At 34.3% G+C, this 19,834-nt stretch overlaps 2 protein-coding genes across 2 annotated transcripts; both read right to left on the bottom strand.

Moving 5' to 3' along the window:
• Nucleotides 1-444: 444 nt before the first annotated feature.
• LOC105121434 (HXXXD-type acyl-transferase family protein) lies at nt 445-2,375 on the bottom strand. The gene is made up of 2 exons (XM_011020068.1): nt 809-2,375; nt 445-693 (listed from the first exon to the last, which is right to left on the bottom strand). Exon 1 carries the CDS (start codon nt 2,197-2,199, stop codon nt 853-855), a length of 1,347 nt encoding a protein of 448 aa, XP_011018370.1. The 5' UTR covers nt 2,200-2,375; the 3' UTR covers nt 445-693; nt 809-852.
• Nucleotides 2,376-12,009: 9,634 nt separating this feature from the next.
• LOC105121432 (membrane protein of ER body 1-like) lies at nt 12,010-18,344 on the bottom strand. Its single transcript, XM_011020067.1, has 7 exons — nt 17,879-18,344; nt 14,860-15,228; nt 14,489-14,548; nt 14,012-14,302; nt 13,441-13,626; nt 12,815-12,876; nt 12,010-12,729 (listed from the first exon to the last, which is right to left on the bottom strand). Exons 1-7 carry the CDS (start codon nt 18,087-18,089, stop codon nt 12,262-12,264), a joined length of 1,647 nt encoding a protein of 548 aa, XP_011018369.1. The 5' UTR covers nt 18,090-18,344; the 3' UTR covers nt 12,010-12,261.
• Nucleotides 18,345-19,834: the final 1,490 nt, after the last annotated feature.

Below are 19,834 nucleotides of genomic sequence, written 5' to 3'. Positions count from 1 at the left end.
GCTTTGCAAGTAATGATACAATAAATATATTGATTTTATCATTAGAAAATTTTTAAACCATCGATTGAAATTATTTTTGCAAGTATTGAAACTTGTATTATAAGTATAAATATAGAGTTTTTTATATTAAGAAATTTTTTTTTAAACATTTGAATATTTTAATTAACCATTATTTTAAATACTAAATAATATTTTAGTTACGGAACATCTTTAATTTCATTGACTCTTTAAAAAAAAAAAAAAGAATCCTGATGAATTATATTGATCCTTCGGAGATATTTGATTATTCTCGATACCTATTAAAGATTGATTGCGTGATTTTTGTGCAGACAATGGGAGGTGTTAAAGCTTCGCGAGAGACTGGAACAATACTATCCGTTCATCATGGATGCTTTCTTTCATGTCTTGCCCTCGACAGCATTTTTAGCTCCAAGGTTCTGTTTCTGAAACTCTTCAAGATATATTGTATTCTTGCTTTGATATTCGGGTTTGGGAAGGCAACTTGGTCCATGTAGTGGTTCACACATAAGCCCACTTATTTTATCCTGCCTGAAAAGCACCAATTATATACGAGAGGGATTCAATGCTTGCTTCCTGATGCTTTTTTTATTCACAGTGATATTATATAATTAAGTGGGCCCATGCCCTTCTGTTTTAGCCCATTTTCTCAATAATTGAAATAAGATTTTCCATGCGTAGAAAGGTCTCTATACTGCACAACATGGCAGCTAGTTCAATGGTAGCCTACCCTTAATTTCTAGGCGAGAGCAGGGTTCCGTTTAGTGCTTGAAACAATGCCAAGCACCAAGCATAGAGTAAGCCAACAGGCGCCTAGAGATGCATAGAATAACATCATAGTCGAAGAAGGCTCGCTGACATAGGTAGAAAAATCGAGTCCGACTCCAAGGCAGCAGCTAGTTCTGGCCACAGGATAGCTGAAACAGTCCATGAGCCGTCGTTTCTGGCGCTAGGCCTTTGGTTCATGTAGCCAACTCCAATTTTTTCTACCGTTGTACAAACCGTGCCCAACACTGGACCACCGAATCCGAAGTCCAATTCAGCAACTGGAAACCTCCTCCCTGATGACAAAACAAGGGCTGGACCTCCTCGGCCTAATACAATGCTAGATAGCATCAGACCAGGTCTGTGACACTCGATCCAATCTATCAAATCCAAGAAATGTGCCTCATTAGTCACCTTTGATATGGAATCATGAACATTGCTAGCAACATCTGATATAGACCCTTGCTTCAGTTCTGCAATAGTTGCTTCTGCAACAGCAACGGATAATACATTCCCTATGTAATTTGACATTAAATCCTCGGCTCCATGAACTCTACCACGTCCATCGACTAACCATCCCATCTTGCACTTTTGATGCCTTTCATCAATGGCTGTAACCATTATCTTCCATACATAGGCTGAGAAGGCCTCAATTTTAGTTCTCTTATTACCGCTGGCACAAGCAAGTTGTTGCAGCCTATTGATGCTGGAGACATCAATATGATATAGGCGCTTGAGCAAGATCCGGGTTGTGGGGATGTTTATTATTTCTTCTATGGTGCACTTTACGAAAGTTTGATCCAAAGAAGGATGATAAGTTGGAGGACAGCGTGCTAGAAGGTTTCTCCTGTGATCTGGCGTGCAAGATATTGGCTTTCTTTGAGCGATTTCTGACCATGAAACCAAGAATTTACCAAAGGCACTTGCATCGCCGAGTGCATGATCAAAGGTGAATGTTATTGAGATGCCTCCACATGAGTAACGGGTGACTTGAACTTGTAAAGGAAACCCAGTGTTGAGAGAAACGAGTTTCCCTTGCAAAAATTGATCAAGGTTGTAGAAGTCTAGTTTCTTCAGAGAAATGTTGGCATGACCTTCTACAACCAAAGCACCATTATCGTCACATATAATCTCAGGCTCATTAGTACTTGGATTTTGTACTATTTGACCGGCAAATGGGTAGTAGTAACTAAGAGTCTCAGCAAGGGAACTCTTTAGGGACTCCATGATGGAGGAAAAGCAAACCTTTTCAGGATTATGGTAGAAATAGAAGTATGTGACAGGAAATCGGCCAGAAAGAAGGTCAAGATTTGATAGAGTGAGTCTTTGTGGCTTTGGCAAGGGATTCGCGGCCTTGACAACACTTTTTTCTGTGAAGTTCACCGCAAACTTTCCATGCTCCGGAGCTTCTTCCATTAAAACTAGAAACTCTAAGCCTACTCAGTGAAAAATATTTTCAGTAGATTTTTCACCCCTCTTAGTGGTATCTTTGATAGTTACTTGACTTGCAGGTTACAAGCAAAACACACTTATATAGGCAGAATTTGGATACAGATCAGATAGAAAAAGTTGGAGTTTTATATAGTAACTTGAGAAGACAAGTAGTTGTGCTTCCGGTGTTTTTCTTTTCTTTTTGTTCCAATATATATTAATTGACAAAGGTTGGAACTTGAATTTGGGACACTTTGTAAGGATTCATTGGTTTTAATGGATTAAATGTTGACTGGTATATATTAAATCCCCAATTTATTTGGTGATTAATTGGGGAATAGTTTAGGCACAAATATTTTCCTAGAAAAAAACAATGTCATTAAAAGAAAAGGAAAAAAACTAACACAAAACAGAGAATAAGCAGAATGATGGATCCCAGATTGTTTTTGCCAGCCACTACGTACCAAGCATCTACTTTCATCAAATTTCATCAATACTAAGCAAGTGGTGATCAAATTCGGCAGGCAAAATCATTTGGGATGAAATTAATGGTGAAATTAAATTGGGTAAATTATCATCACTAGTAGTGATGGCTAATAAGGTTTTTGAGATTGATTTTTAAATATTTTTTGTTTATAAATACTTTAAAATTATATTTTTTAAAAAATTATTTTTTATATTAACATAATAAAAATATCCAAAAATATTAAAAAATAATATTAAATTAAAAAATTTAAATTTTTTTAAAAATACAGATACAAACACATTCCCAAACAACTCCTCTCTTGGCAAAATCACTTAGGTACACATTCCATGATTTCGTGCATTATGAATTAAGGTATTGATGCATTAATATGTATATATGTATATATATGTATATATATGTTGAAAAGGATCACATTATAAATTCTGATTTAAAATATCGAGGATCAGCCATCTCATCACTTGGTTAAATGCACGAACAAACACCATCTGACTACCCACGCATGCAAGTAGTAGCATATGTAAGTGGAGGATTGCCATTCCCGCCTTTTTATGTCTTCCTATAGCACCAGCAATTATTCACGGTTCGCATGGAGCCTGCCTATCTAGTGCAAGAAATTGTTTAGTAAGAGAGGGGGAGAGAGCTAATAGGAGAGTGTACCTTTAATGAAAGAGCCACTATCACAAGAGGTTTGGGCTAAAAGTGGCTGTGGAATTATAGCTTTTTGACAAGTTATGTATGATAGCAACACTGACCTGGTTCCTATTACTTGGGAAAATCACCAGGGACCATTAACGCATTGACTGCATATGCACCGTCGGAAGTGCATGTCACTGCAAGGCATTGCTTTTGAGGGTTGGCAGGAGTGGAGGCACATCAGCAACTTGTGAATTATTGGAGGCAAAACTTAATGCTAATCGCCGCAACATTTCCCTTTCTAGCTTTGTTCAGATCGACTCGACTGGACTCGACTCGACTCCTGCTCAATCCCCATGACTAATCAGCACAATATCACCCTGATAAATGCAAAATCTGCCTTCAAATTAATGTTCTGGAAATCACAGTCATCCCCGTGCCTGTCACCTAGTATTTTCTTTTCAGTATTTCCATGTTTTTGACCTGGAGGAAATCAATTTACTGTAAGGGAACCACGCCTGTCACCACCCATTACCAAGCATCACAACCTCACGCATGCTAAACATCTCCACCACCTCCATCTTTACCTGATTCCCTCCCACTTTTACTTGTCATCAAGAACTCACTGACTCATAGTCAAACCTCCCTGTCATCCTCCATGATCATTCCTCTATATTTCCTTTATTGCCTCTGTACACCTGAGATTTTATGCTTCTTTTCTTTCTTTTTTTTTTTAAAAAAAACAACAAGCACATATTTTTCTTCAATAATTATAGTGCAAATTCGCACAATGTTTTATGCAAAGTAGAGGCTTCATTTTCTTGCCAACGATTATTTCTTGCCAGATGTATCAAGAACTCTTACCAATTTTTCAACTAATAATAATGTTAGACACTAACCAACAGTGAGTATTAACATTTTCATTAATTAATCATAACACTTCTCATCATGTTTGAGGTGAGTCAATATAATCAAGATATATAAATATTTTAAAACACCAGACAAATAAACAAAAAAAAGCTTCTTATGTCACAAGTTTCTACTCAACATTTCTGATATTTTCCGTCAATTTTGTGCAAGACTTTCTCTTACATTACTAGACTCACCATTTCTTCTACATTATACTTACTCTCATTTTCATCTTATATTACTTCTCTCGTAAATTTATTAACTTAAATATTAAAGAATTTCTCATTCCATGAAAGATTTCTTTTCTTTTTTCAAAAATACTCAAGTTCATACACAGGTCTAAACATGAAGCTCGGCTCACGCATTGACTCAGTTTCGCAAACAATGAAAAGATTGATTTACATGTGAAGTTTTTTCATAACTTCATGACTGAATGCACTTGCGTTATGCAACCTTTGCCTCTCTATACTCAACCCGTGAACAAAATATTGTCAACGGTCAAGATGTTTCGTCCTATATGTGTCTTGTAGCATAAATTTATTTCCTGAATTGATCTTCAAAGTCAATTATTATTTTGTCCGTCAATTTCTTTTTTTTTTTAAATGCAAAAAATAGCAACATATATATTCCCAGCAATGGCAATAGGAATTCGACCACCACACCGGTTTTTTTTTAAAAAAACCAATCTCATCATACAAATTTATTGTTAAAATTACAAAACATGAAGATTTGAAGTTTTTAAATATAAAAAATATAAAATAAAACATTTTCATCTTTCTTGCTGTTTTTTTTTTCTTATCAAATCTAATTATTTTTTTATTATTACTATCTTTTTACTTTATGATTTTTTTAACTATTTTATCTTTTTTTATTATTGCTATCTTTTACTTTTTGATTGTTTTTAACTATTTTATTCTTAATATTTTAATTAGTTAAGTATATAGTTTTTTGATTGAGTTTATTTTTAAAATTTAACGATTATAAATTTAAAAAATTAACTTGATACAAATTTGTCTTTCAAGATTTTTTTTCCATCCTCCAATATTTTATAAATTTTTATTTTATTCTTTTTCTTATTTTTGGTTACAGATCAGATCCAGTAGCTAAAGATCACAAGGAAGTTGTTATTCAGTATTACGGCGATGAAGCAAGGGATACCCGATACTTTCCTTCCTTAATTGTTGTGTATTCCTTAAGGACTAATTCATGGAGATATTGTGGACATTTGGCGCATGATCATTGCTTGCAGAACAGTATTGGGTGAATGGAGTTTTTTAATGGGCAGGATCGCATACAAAGTTTGGGAATTTTAAAGCGCTCCTTGCATTTGACCTGGATAACGATGTTGTTCCAAGAGATAAAGCACCAGATTATTGCGAGCCAGCTTCTGGTAGACTTGTATTATATGATGACTCCATTGCTTTCTTTAATGTTCACGAGATTGAGAAGTATCTTGATATATGGACATTGAATGAACGGTGTGGGACCAAAAATATTCACCATGGGGCCTCTTCCTGGAGTTCAGAATGTGAGCGGTGATCGTTGGAAGAGGAATAAGGTCAGTTTAGAACCCGAGTATGGCAAACTAATCTTATGTGAGCTTAGTACTTAAGAAATAAGGGATCTTGACTTTCGGAGGTTTAGTTCGTGCGAGGGAATTTATGTTTATAAGGAGAGTCTTGTTTCGTTCAAGGATAGAAATGTGAGATCGGCCCCGTTCAATCGAAACGCTTAAAACGTGCTAGTATTTCCGACAGGCGAATCATTTTAGTACCCGCTACTATTCCCTTAGAGGAGAAGTGGGTAGCAGAACGGAGTCAGAGGTTGAAGGAATTGTTACTTGTTATGAACTAATTTTCTGATGTGTGGAATTTAGAAATCCCAGTTTGATTTTTTGAGTTTAAATTTCGTTGACAGAAGCATTTTGAACTATGTTATCTATTCAAATTTCAATAAATCCTTGTTGAGGCAATGTCTTGCTTGTATATTTGTATTGACTTGTCAATCCTCTGCCTCTTAGTTTTTAATGTCTGTGATTTCAGTTCAGATTAAAAGAAAATGATTTCTATAAGCTGAAAGTAGAAGTCTTTTCTGCCATTCTAAAGCGCTTTCTGCTGATGATGTTGATGATGAGCTAAACCACTCCCTTAAATATTCTGCTATTCGACTCATGTCATCTTCCAAAAGTTACATCCTTAGTGAGGCAAGAGCATTCAGCTATTGCTATAGTAACTTGCTGGAAGCAATCAATATTGGTGGGAGAAACCACTACTGATGACTTTAGAATATTCAGAGATGATAAAACACGGTTTTATTACAAAATAAAAGTTTACAAATTACAAAACTTACAATTTTAATATACACCATCTCTTTCTTTTGTGTTTTTCTCGACTCTTTCCCACACTCAATAACACAAATTTAATAGCTTATTTATATATAAATTGAGAGGCAGCTAATGATGGTGGTTGATAGTAGGTGGCTGCAGGTGGTGGTTGATTGAGTTTACCACAACAAATCTTCCATTTAAACTCAATTGAGGGATGTCATACCAAGCATGAACTTCAGTCTGATAAATATTTCTCTCTTCAATGGCTTTGTAAAGATATCTGTAACTTGATCATTTGTTTTGCAAGATATCAGTTCAACTTCTTTGTTCTTCACATGCTCTCAGATAAAATAATAACATGTATCGATGTGTTTACTTCTTTCATGATACACTAGATTCTTGGCTAATGCAATCACTGATCGATTATCAATATAAATCTTTATAGGACTTTCTTAAGGAAATCCCAAAAATTTCAGCATATTCCTTAACCATATTAGATGGCATACAACTGAGTTGGTAGCAACATATTTAGCTTCACAGCTTGATAACGTTACTATTGATTGCTTTTTGGATGACCATGTGAAAGATGTATCTCTCATGAAAAAGACAAATCCAGTTGTGCTTTTCCTTTTATCCAGATCTCTACCCCAATCACTATTTGAGTAGTCAATAAGATTGAAGTTTTCACTTGAGGTATAAAACATACCTTTATTTATTGTTCTTTTAAGATAGCGAAGAATTCTCTTGGCTGTATTCAAGTGAGACTAGTCTGGTGCTTTCATATATCTGCTGATGAGTCTGACTCTATAGAGTATATTCGATCTAGTACATGTCAAGTACCTTAAGCTTCCTACTAAGCTTTTAAAGTAAGTTGGATCAACAGTTCCAACATTACTCTTTCTCAATTCTACTCCATTCTTAACTGGAGTTGATACTGAATTGCAGTTTTCCATCTTGAATCTTTTAAAAATATCCTTGGCATAACCGCTTTGGGATACAAAAATCCCTTCTTCTTTTTGCGTTACTTCTAAGCCAAGAAAATATACCATTAGACCAATGTATATCATCTTAAACTCTTGTATCATGTTATTCTTGAAGTCTTCAAACATGGTAGGATTGTTGCCGGTGAATATCAAGTCATCAATATATAGGCACACAAATAAAATGTTGTCATCTACTTCTTTTTTCACATATATTGCGTGTTTATATGGATATTTTTCAAATCCACTATCTTAAAAATACTTGTCAATTCTGGTATTCCAAGCACGCGGAGCTTGCTTCAAATCGTAGAGGGCTTTCTTCACCTTCTATACTTTGCCTTCATTTCCAGCTTTAATGTATCTAAGTGGTTGTTCAACATAGATCTCTTCTTCTAGGAAGCCATTTAGAAATGCTGACTTCACATCGAGTTGATAGATCTTTCATCTATGTTGTGTAGCTAGTGAGATCATCAGTCTGATTGTCTCCAGACGGGCTATTGGAGCAAATACTTCTCCATAGTCAATGCCTTCTCTTTGTTTGTAGCCTTTTGCCATTGATCTTGCTTTGTATCTTTGTACTTTACCTTTTGCATTCTTCTTCTTCTTAAAGGTTCTTCTCAATGGCATGTATTGCTTCATCCATTGCTTTTATCCACTTTTCTTCTGTAATAGCTTCATTGAAGCTAAGTGGGTCACTATCTGCAAAGAAACAAAATAGAGTTGTATCTTCCATTACTTGAGTGGCGTCATACAGCTCTTCTAGATTTCTCATCCTTCTTGGTCCTTCTGATGAGGATGCTGATGAGGATGTGGCGTTGATAATGATTCTGGTGTGTTTCTCCCGCTGAATACAGGGAATCTGTGTGCCGGACTTTGTGGCTTATCTGCTGGACCTTCTGCAAGTACTGTTGGTATTTCCACTTCGTCTTTAAGGATCAAATCAATACTGATCCATTTTACTTCTTTTTTATTATCATTCCACTGCCAAGATTTATCTTCTTCAAAGATAACATCTTTACTCATGATCACCTTTTTTGTGATGAGATTGTACATCTTGTATCCTATCCTTCTATCACCATATCCGATAAAGATGCATTTCTTGCTTTTATCACTGAGCTTGGTCCTTCTTGCATCTGGAATCTTTGCATATGTCACACAACCAAAGACTCGAAGATGAGTAACACTTGGTTTGTGACCACTCCATGATTCTTCAGGAGCGACAACTTGCAAACTTCTAGGTAGGCAACGATTCAGTAAATACACTACACATGATACAACTTTAGCCTAATATTGTTTAGGTAACATTTTCGTTTTAAGTAAACTTTTTGCCATATCAAGAATTGTTTGATTCTTTCTCTCAGCTACGCCGTTTAGCTGTGGTGTATAAGCTGGTGTTGTCTTATGTCTGATGCATTGTTGTGTACAAAAGGCTTCTAAGTCATTTGCTGTATATTCTACATATTGATCAAATCTCACGGTTATGATCTTGTAGCCACTTTGCTTCTCAATAATTGCTTAAAACAATTAAATACTTTTGACTTCCTCTTCAAAAAGTATACCCATGTCTTTCTGCTAAAATCATTAATGAAAGTAAGGAAGTATCTATTTTGTCCAGTTGACATAGGCTTTATGGGACCACACACATTTGTGTACACCAACTCTATTGGCTTATTTGCTTTCCAATTGACTTCTTTAGCAAAACTGGATCTATGATGTTTGCTGAGGACACAATTCTCACAGACTTTATCTGGATGATCAATATGGGGTATACCTTTGATCATTTTCTTGCTTGCAAGCATCTTCAGACTTGTGAAATTCAGATGTCCAAGCCTTAGATGCTAGAGTCACTCTTCATTGTTGGTGATGACACTCAAACACTTTGCGGCAGCATATTGAATATTTATAGAAAACATCCTATTCTTGGACATTTTTACATGGGCAATTAATCTTCCACTGTAATCTTTAATTATTAGATTACAGTTCTTCATAAGAAGAGTGTAATCCAGAAGTTGACTTATACTCAACAAGTTATGCTTAATAATTGGAACATAATAAACATATGCAATGTAGCTATAATCATCATTCTTCATACAGATTGAGATGTTGCCTCTTCCTTTCACTAGAACTTTGAATGTGTCTCCAAAAGTGATTTGGTCTTTTACAGTTTCATATATATCTTTAAATAAATCTCGTTGACTACTCATGTGATTGCTAGCTCTAGAATCCAAATACCATATATTATCATGATTCTCACCTAGTCCTTGTTAGACTAATAATGCAGCTAGTCCTCTAATGATGGCATCCTCCTTTGTATAGTTGGATTGTTCACATACCTCTGATGGAGTTTTCTTTCGACATTCAATGCTATAATGCCCAAATTGATTGCAACTATAACATTAGATATTTCTCTTGTCATGGTTATTTTAATCATCTCCTCTTCCTCTAGGAGTAAATGCTTGTTGTCCCCGGCCTCCTCTGGTGGTGTTTCTACCTCCTCTTCCTCTGAATCCTATATTCCAAGATCCTCTTTCTTGAAACTGCTGAAATCCTCCTCGTTTTTGTTGACTTCTTCCTTGAGTGGTATACCCACTTGTTGAAATCTCCCTACTCTTTTTGAGAGATAACTTTGATTATAAGACATGCTCAATTACCTTATCTCCATTTCTTTTCATAATTGTTTGCTCATGAGCTTGTAGAGAACTCATAAGCTCATCCACCATCAACTTGTCCACTTCTTTGGATTCTTCAATAGCAACAATAACAAAATCAAATTTTGGATCTAAGGATCTCAAAATTTTCTCAGTAATTCGAGCATCTAAGAGGACTTTTCCATTTCTTCTCATCTAATTGACTATCACTATAATTCTTGTATGATAATTATAAATAGATTCTGATGACTTCATTTGCACTAATTCAAATTCACCTCGCAAAGATTGAAGATGAATCTTCTTAATTCTGTTAGCACCTTTATATTTTTGTTAGAGAGCCTCCCATATTTCTTTTAAAGTTTCTACGGAAGCAATGATCTCAAAAGTGGCTTCATTAAGACCTTGATAAATAATGGTCTCTGCTCTGTTATCTTTCTTTGTATTAGCTCTTAGGAGTTGTTTCTATGCCTCTTGTAATAAATCTTTTGCTTCTTTAGACTCTAGTTCATCATAGTCATATTCAACAATCGCTATACACTCTTATGAAATAAGAAATGCCTTTAATATGATACACCAATTATCATAGTTGTCTTTGGCAAGCTTCGGGATAAGTGTTTGTGCATTTTCTGTAGTTATTTTGTTTTTTGAATGACTATATCACCTTCTAGGAGCTAAATTTGAAGAAACGAACACTGTAAATAGATCCAGAATGCTCAAAATAGTAGGGTACCAGTTTGACTTGGTTGAAAATTGGTCAACAATGGGTTGAACCGGTCAGAAAACTGATTCTGGACATCAGGTAGTTCGCTGGGGTTGAACCGAGAATATTTTGGAGAATATTCTATGCGGCTCGGTTGAGGCTCGGCTTGGCGGCTCGTATGGCGCGGCTTATACAGCTCGGCTTCATGACGGCTTGTACGGCTCGGCCCGGCTCAAATATGGCATACGTGTGGCTCAGTCGTCATCTACCTAGGGGCGCGTAGGCTGCATATAGGCTATAGTGGTAGAATTTCAGGCGACGCATGTGGGCTATCATGGTCTCCGATGAAGCTGATTTTTGCACCAGTGAGTTTGTATGGATGAATACTACATGATGGAATGATAAAAAATAGTTTTTGACAACTTTTAAAAATCAGATATATCCTAAGAACACCTCTATTTTCTGAAAAACGGGGCTCTGATACCAATTATTGGTGGGAGAAACCACTAATGGTGACTTTAGAGCACTCAGAGGGGATAAAACACATGGTTTTATTACAAAATAAAAGCTTACAAATTACAAAACTCACAATTTTAAAACACACCCTCTCTTTCTCTTTTGTATTTCTCACTACTCTTTCCCACACTTAATAACACAAACTTAACAGATTATTTATATATAAATTAAGAGGCAGCTAGTAGTAGTAATTGATAGCAGGTAACTGTAGATAATAGTTAGTGACTACACTTAATAACACAAACTTAACAGATTATTTATATATAAATTAAGAGGTAGCTAGTAGTGGTAATTGATAACAGGTAACTGCAGATAATAGTTAGTGACTGATTGAGCTTAACACAACAATCAAGGGACATGAGTTAACACATTGGCTGATCCTGCGATTACTTTAGGTAGCTTCTCTGTTTGTGCTTGCTATTAGAGTTGAGAAATTTTGGGCTTGGCTACCCAAATGTTAATGAAATCTAGATGATGAATGCATGGACGAAAATGTAAAACCCTCTAGCTAGAATTGTCAATTGGTTTCTGTTGTCAGTATGATCTTGTCTTTGTTTAAAATATCTATAAATTTATTCCTAAATAGCAAGACTCTCATAAAAACATAATCAAAGTCTCATTACATCATCAAAGAATGAGGCGCAGCAATCTTTCAAAAGTGTTTAACCCTCAAAATGTAACAATAAATATGTAGATCAACAGTGCAAAATAAGCATGCATGGCAACAGTAGAGCTGCCAAATAAAAATTCCAACCTTTGTTTTTGACTCTTTGAAGCAAACAATCAACTTGACAGCATTTATTCCAAGCAAATCCTCAAACATAATTTTTTTGTGATCAATCCTGACATCAATAAGATGCCCATGCCAGTCTCCCTGAACTCATCTCAGCAAGACGCACAGGGACAGCTTCTCCTGACTCGAACCAGCCAAGCTTTTCAATTAACTTTCTGGCAAGGTCCCCTACGACGTATGAAACTCCTGAAGCCATAATTCCAGTAACAAAATAGTGCAGCACAGTCTTGAGGTAGTGTTTGGGCGGCTTCTGGATGTAAGCCTTTCCGATGGCTAGTATGGTAATGCATAAAAGAGAAGCTACAGCCACTGCTGCTAGCTTGAAATTCTTGTCATCAGTCTCCATGAATGTGAAACCATAAACTGCAGGCGGTACTAAACCGAAAACAAGAAATGATAACAAAGCAATGGTGGCGTGAAGTAAGAAATTTTCTCTCCGTCCCAGAAGTTCTTGATAGCGATCAACTTGCTCATTTGTTAGACTGGAGGCCCCTCTAGGCTGCTCACTTTTCAAGTCCGAGAGCTGTATTTTTACATGTTACGGGAGTTCTTAGTTTAAATTATAACATCTTTCACTATTTTACAAATGTTCTGGAAAAGCTACGTACATTGTGAGCAATAGTGAAAATTCCACCAATCAAGTTCGCCAGCGACAAAGATATAATGCTCACTGTAGCCAGAAAAATAGTTAATATGTAAGGGGATATGATTTATATAATTATCTAATAATATATTTTATTAAATGAAAGTTTTTTGAGTTTGAAATTTACACAGTCACGTATTATTTTATGCTTGATTTTTATCGAATATAATGAGGGTATCATATTAAATAATCAATTCAACTCAATAATTTAAGCTGTTAGTTAAGATTTGAAGATATAATTTATATAATTCTCTAATAATAAATACAAATACAGACCACTAAAATACCACTAAAATAATTCTTCATGGGAAAAGAAGTGATTCTCATCAAATTTAAGCATGCAAGCCCAAAAGAAATGAAACATAACAGTTTGAAGAAACTAATGTGTATTAGACCAGAAAAGATAGAAATTCTGATGTATTTGAACAGTGGAATATCCAAATATATAGAAAAAATTGAGAGAGTAATTAATTTATGATGATAATAATCCATTTACAAATATCAGATAAGAAGTAAACAAGCAAAGGAAAATGCGATAAACAAAATTTGGGGAGGGGTGTTAAAAACATAAAACATGACTCTGAAACTTACATGTGGTAGCTTCAGCACCAGCAGCAGATGTCACAACACTTAGACTTGTAATAGATTCAATTAAACCGCCATAGACAATGCTTTTCACTATTTCCAATTTCTTAGCACCTCTTAGTTCAGAATCTGTTGTTCCCTCAGTTGAATCAGCAGTGACTGGCCTGCTCAAAGGAGGTTCTGCTTCCGGCCCTGATGCAACAAGTGCTACATTAGATTTTCTCTTTCTTTTTTGTTCTGAAATATTTTACATTCAAGAGATGATCTGTAAATTCAAAGTATTTGTACACTTGCATGAGATTTACTATGAAATTTATTAATGAAAGAATTATATAGCAACAATGAAATCAGAAATCAGATATTTTCAAGGTTTAAATTGAAAAAAAAAAAAACAGATATACTAACATTTTTACGGGATAGTGAATACTAGGCATTGACACTGCTGCTAGACTGGTTGCGTAAAGCTACAGACTGCAGTGTGTGTGTGTGTGAATAGCAACTCAAATTGCCAAACGAGACAGTGTTGATAACAAATTTCTTTTATTCACGCGGCCATTGATACCATGCACATTCATACCTGCATCATCTACTTTTCTTCCTCCAACAATTATTACTTCAAGTGGTTTAGAGCCTTGCTTTGAGGAGGCTGCATTATTCCTGTCAGCTTCCTGGGGACCAGTAGTTCCATAAATTTGTTTTTGATTTACCGTTGTCGCAACAGGTGATCGAATTTGGTTCATCACTGAGGCGTTGGTATCTTCATCATGTACCGTTTCACTTGATGGAGCTTTGGTTTGATCAAGTGGTGGTGTTCCACCAGTTGGAGATTTGTACGTCGATGAATCGGGTGATGGAACTTGCACAGTGTCTGCAGCATTAGCTCATTAAGTGAAACATATTGAGGCACAAGGTAGAAAACATGAAAATGCACGTAGAGATAACGGAGACAACAAGAGCACATGGTCGTGGAAAATAGGAAAGAAAAATCTGATTGCATAATAGTAAGAAATGGAAGCGATATCAAAGTTTAAAAAGATTGCATCGAGTATATCACCTTTCTCATGCAGTGTATCTTCTTCACCTTTCGGTACCAAATTAGGGAAGAACCAATTGCCTGTTGGATGAAACAAAAAGGTAAAATTGGAGCATGTATCATAGCTTGGGAAGAATAGAACTTGGAAACGCCATTACATACGAAAACTATACGAAGAAAAACGAGTAGACAGGTATAAAATCTTTGATAAGATTGCATGAAATACAAAATTAAGCATTGAAATTAATCCAATCAACACCATCATCATCCTCACTAGCCATTGTTCGAAAATATATAATGTCAAACAGTGGCCATATTGTGGCATAGGATATGGCATACGGATCGACCTGCAGGTTATCAACAAGGATAAAGGAAGACGCATTAGTCATTACCTATTGGTATGAGAAAACTGAAGCATGATGTGCATCTGAATGTATCAACTGGCTCAGGGCGTTGTGCATCTCTACTGCCCTCTTCATTACCGCGAATTATAACCTTCTTAATGCAAGAATTACAGTTAGGACAGTAGAATTCATGAGCAGCAGGCTTCTCAAAAACCCTTTCAAGATACAGTTCTGCGACTTCTTTGATGAGGCTGATATCTCCATGTCCTGTTGTCCCCTGGTTGGTGGAACTGATCGGTACGATCATTTTGGAAGGAGGAAGGCTTGATACTTCCGGGAAGAACCTTTCAGGCTTTGAATATACAATATCAACAATGGCATCTTTCAATCCATGGAAACCGTCAATAGATTCAGTGCCTGAAACCATAAAGACGTGCAGTAGACAAAGCATTCAATTACTAGTGTAATATTTCTAAATGTGCTTTAAAATTGGATGAGCAATCATCCATTTGATGAATACATAAACTCATTCTTGTGTTCACCTATAAAAACTTCAAGCTAAACTGTAACGTGGTGAGACACCATCATAAGCAAAGGAATTTGGGCACCGACTTCGATAATTTTAACAATCTTTAATGTAACTAAACTCTTGATTCTTATTCTAACTGCCAATACTGATATAATTGAAAGACCTATTTAATTCTCTGCAGCTTCATATTGTTAAGAGAGGAAGAATGCATGAGTTTCAACATTGGGGTGTCCCATGAAGCCTTGGTCGGCTTCCTCTTCAATGACAACGTTGTAAAAAGGTACGAACATAGGATTCATTCAATTATTGCCTTGGGACCCCGACATTATTTATATATAAACAAACATAGCCTTTGTAATTGTAGATTATGGGTTTCAACCTTCTCTTTAAATGAAATCTACTAACTTCTTCAACAAAACAAAAGGGAAAGTTAAAAAAAATGCATCCATGGCTCATGCATGCATGTGGGGCAATGTTTTGGTAACGAAAATCCGTCTTCAATTTTATTTTGTATCGCTCATTAGATTTTAATCTCTAAATATCGCAATGTATGCATGTTTATGATTGTTGGTGTCAATAATCAGTCAGGAAAAAAATTTATAATTAAAAAAATGAAAGGTCAGCTCAACAAAACACTTCTAATCTGTGTATAAAATGTGTTTTCCCAGGGAAAAAGAAATTTATCTCCATCCATGTATATATGGCTCAATATGCTATAAGCGTGTGCTCTTTCAGTAAATTTGTTAACCAACATGGTCATTGCATTAATTAATTTTAATTAACATATAATAAAATGCCTTGCTATTTTACTATAACAATGAAAAGTCACAACCATAAAATTATTATTATCTTATAATCTACATTTAACATGTTAGTTAGAGTTAACTTGATTTATATTTTTAGTTCTTTTTAGAAGATTATCAAAATCTCATTACCTGAGTAATAAATTTGATAAATTAACTCATTTAATCAGAGTTAATCTAATATATTTAATTTTATTTCAATGTTTTTTTATAAAAAAAATATTGTCTTAATTGTTTTTAGCTAAACTATATTTTAATTAGTTATCTAAATTGTCTTTAGATCTATTAAGTTAATCAGGTCACATCATATTAGATCAATTCTAATATACTTTAATTTTTTTTATTAAAAAATATTTTAACAATACTCAAATATTTTTTCACTTAAAAAAATTAAAAAAATTGATTTGATCCATAATATAGCGTGAGCAATGATCTAGTATAATTTATGGGGGAAGTAATCATAAATATTATTAGAATTATATATTACAATTTAAATAAAATAAGTGTCAAAACGTGTTATTAAATACGATTGGTCCAACATATTAATTGGAATAAGAGTTAACATGGTAAACCCAATGGATTAGTTCGCTACCTTGTAAAAGCTTGGATAAGACTTGGTTTGACTTAAAAAAATCAAAATAACTTTAATTTAATTTTTTTAAAGAAAGTCTTAGTATTAAGCTATCAACTTGTAACCCGGTAAATTTTATAATTATTGTCTCAACTTTTTGAACTTTAATTGATTCAAGAATTAATCCCTAAATTTTGAATTTAACCTTCCTAAACCATGTTTTACTTGGAATAAAATCTTCTTTTAGATTTTGTAGTTCTCCATCCGTTAGTTAACAAATTTCGCATCACATTTTAATCGTATTTTGGCTATTATCCGATTTTATTGAATAGAATACTATTTTTATAATAATATAAAATATAAAATTACTAATTTAATAAAGTAGAATAAATAAAAAAAATAAAACCCATCAGTTTCGAATTGAAATATAGTTCAGAAAAGTCAAATCCTAAAGTAGGAGTTGATGAATTGGCTCTCGACTTGAAGCTTTAGAGGAGATGGCACCTAGTTTTTCCAGAAAGATTACTAGATTCGAATTTGAAATTTATTAATCCAATGATCATCAACATTTGAAGAAATGTCAGTAGCAATAATCTTGCTAGACTTTTTCGCTTCGACCTAATTTATAAGTCCATGGTTAATCAAGCGCGAACCGATCGATCGTGTGGAGATATGAAAATAAGAAAGTCAGGAAATGGAAATAGGAAAACCAATCTATCAAATTACTTCTTAGAGACATACAGTCTTTAGCAGTGAAAAGAAATTAAATCACTCCATCAAATATCGCTGCCTTTAATTTAAAATAAAAACTGAAAGAATTATGCGTGTGTGTGTGTGTGCAGGAAAAACAAGTCAGAGTTTTTTACGAGTAAGTGAACTAGTCACACTCGTATGTTGTAGCATTATCATTTAAAAGATAAAAACTGTGCACTGGATCGGATCGCTGCTGTAGCATCCGGTCAAAATTTCCTTCCTGAGTTGTAGCATTTCCCACACAGAAAGCGAATGAGCAGCTATATAAACAAGCTGGAGTACGTAGAAACACAGAAAGCATGCATTTACGTTGTCATGAAGGTATAGCACTATGCTGTTCCTGAAGACAGTAGAAAAGCTGTGTAGCATGTTGACAAACTAGCTGGCTTTGAATATTACGCAAGAACGTACCTTTTTTAACGAAAATGGAAGTCTCCTGTTTTCCATTTTGCTCTTGATTGATTAATTCAGCCGATCCATTTGCATTCGTGGAGGAATCGACAGCATCATGGACTTCTGTGTCACCATTAGTTGATGTTGTCGATATGGTGGCGGATGACTGACTGTCTTGGCGAGGACGCCTCCCTCGCAAAGCCACTTCCATCACCTCATCCTCCATCATTCTTTCCTTGTCCAAGAACTTGTCTGACTTCTCCTCCTTTTTTTTTCTGTGGAGGGTGGCCTTCTCCCTGCATGCCTCTCTCAAAGAAAGATCTATATGTATATATAATACTGGTAAGTGGATGCCACTACAGATGAATACAAGTATAATCAAATCATCAAAATTCAAAAGCCAGTACTGGAACCTAGCTACCTAGCCTGCAGATAATAAATTTTGTTTAGTTGAATTTAAAAAAAAAAAAAAATCTCAAAAGATTTCAACTCCTTCTAATGAAAGGCTTGCAGAGATCTTTGTAAGATTGGGTGAGTGTTGCAGTGCCACCTAACTTCTTGGTTTTCCTTCTTGAAATCAATAAATGCACGTCCTCACGACAATATTTTTTCACAAGACCTCGCGGGAACACGTTAGTTCAGGCGTTCGTTCTGCTCAAATCACATCTGTACTCAGCACTAATTAATACCTCACGATGGACATCTCTTCTCTTTTTCTTTTTTTTCTCTCTCTATTTTTTATCGGTTACAACAGTAACATACAGCTGTACACTCTTTATTGACAATAATAATAATTACATCTTCAGAGTCGTCGTCCTCGTCAACGCTATCTTTATCATCAACATTATTATTCTTTTGAGTTAAAAAACAAAAAAAGCCCCTCTCACATCGCACATCTCCAACTTACTTGCGACCATGTCATGTGATGCATGCCGTATATGCTAGCTAGGTTCAGAACAGGTATGATTATGTTCTCTATTCATCATGCATTCAGTTTGGAATATTATGTTATTCTATCATACCTATGCTGCTGGGGTGGAAACTCAACATGGAATGGACTCACCAGTTTTTTATATGTTTATATCTTATAATATACTAATGATAAAGCTCAAATCTTTAAGAAATGCTTAATGATTAGCTTGTTCATCGTGAACTCCGAAGGTCCTTTTTTTATTTTTATTTTGTGTGTGTGTTCAGTGTTGTCAACTATGTGTGTGTTTGGAATTATGTTAGCTTTTGTAATTGGAGTTAAAAAATATGATTAAGAAAAATATTTTTAATTATGGTTTTAAGAAAGTAGATTAAAATTTTAGTTAAAACTGCTATAAAATGATTTCTTATATATAAAATAAATGAAATATAGATTTCAATAAATGAAAAAAGAAATTTAGAATATTCTACAAAATCAAAATTTAAAATAGAATGCATTGCAAAAGGCAACATTTTTTCTCTGTAGGTAAAAAGAAACACAAAACTAGCACAATTTAGAAGGAAAAAAAAACTGAGTTTGCTGACTCTTTTACTATATTCTATATTACTAAATGTCATGTCGGGCTTCTGGTATATTTGTGTGTTATTGTAGATTTGTAAAAAAATAAAAAATTTATATGGAGAAAAAAATATTGCAATCCACAATGTTTTTAAAGAAAAAGATATAAAGCTAAATTCTTAATTAAATTAATATTTAAAAAATAAAATGAATAAATAAAATTTTAAAAATAATCATAACAAAAAAAAATAAAAGGAAAACAATTATGCATTGAAATGCTATAGCAATCTATAGTATTTCATAAGGAAATCTATAATTATAATTCTTAATCAGCTTAATATTAAAAATAATAAAATCAATAAAGATAATTTTTAAAAAAAATCATGTTAGAGAATATTGTAGTAATCCATAATATTTTTTAAAAAAAAACTATGAAACTAAATTATCAATTAGTTCAATATGAAAAAAATAAAATCGATAAAGAT

This window comes from Populus euphratica, unplaced genomic scaffold (assembly GCF_000495115.2).
Source record: "Populus euphratica unplaced genomic scaffold, PopEup_1.0 scaffold25.1, whole genome shotgun sequence".
Taxonomy (NCBI): Eukaryota; Viridiplantae; Streptophyta; class Magnoliopsida; order Malpighiales; family Salicaceae; genus Populus; species Populus euphratica.
This window is presented reverse-complemented; position numbering and strand designations above follow the sequence as displayed.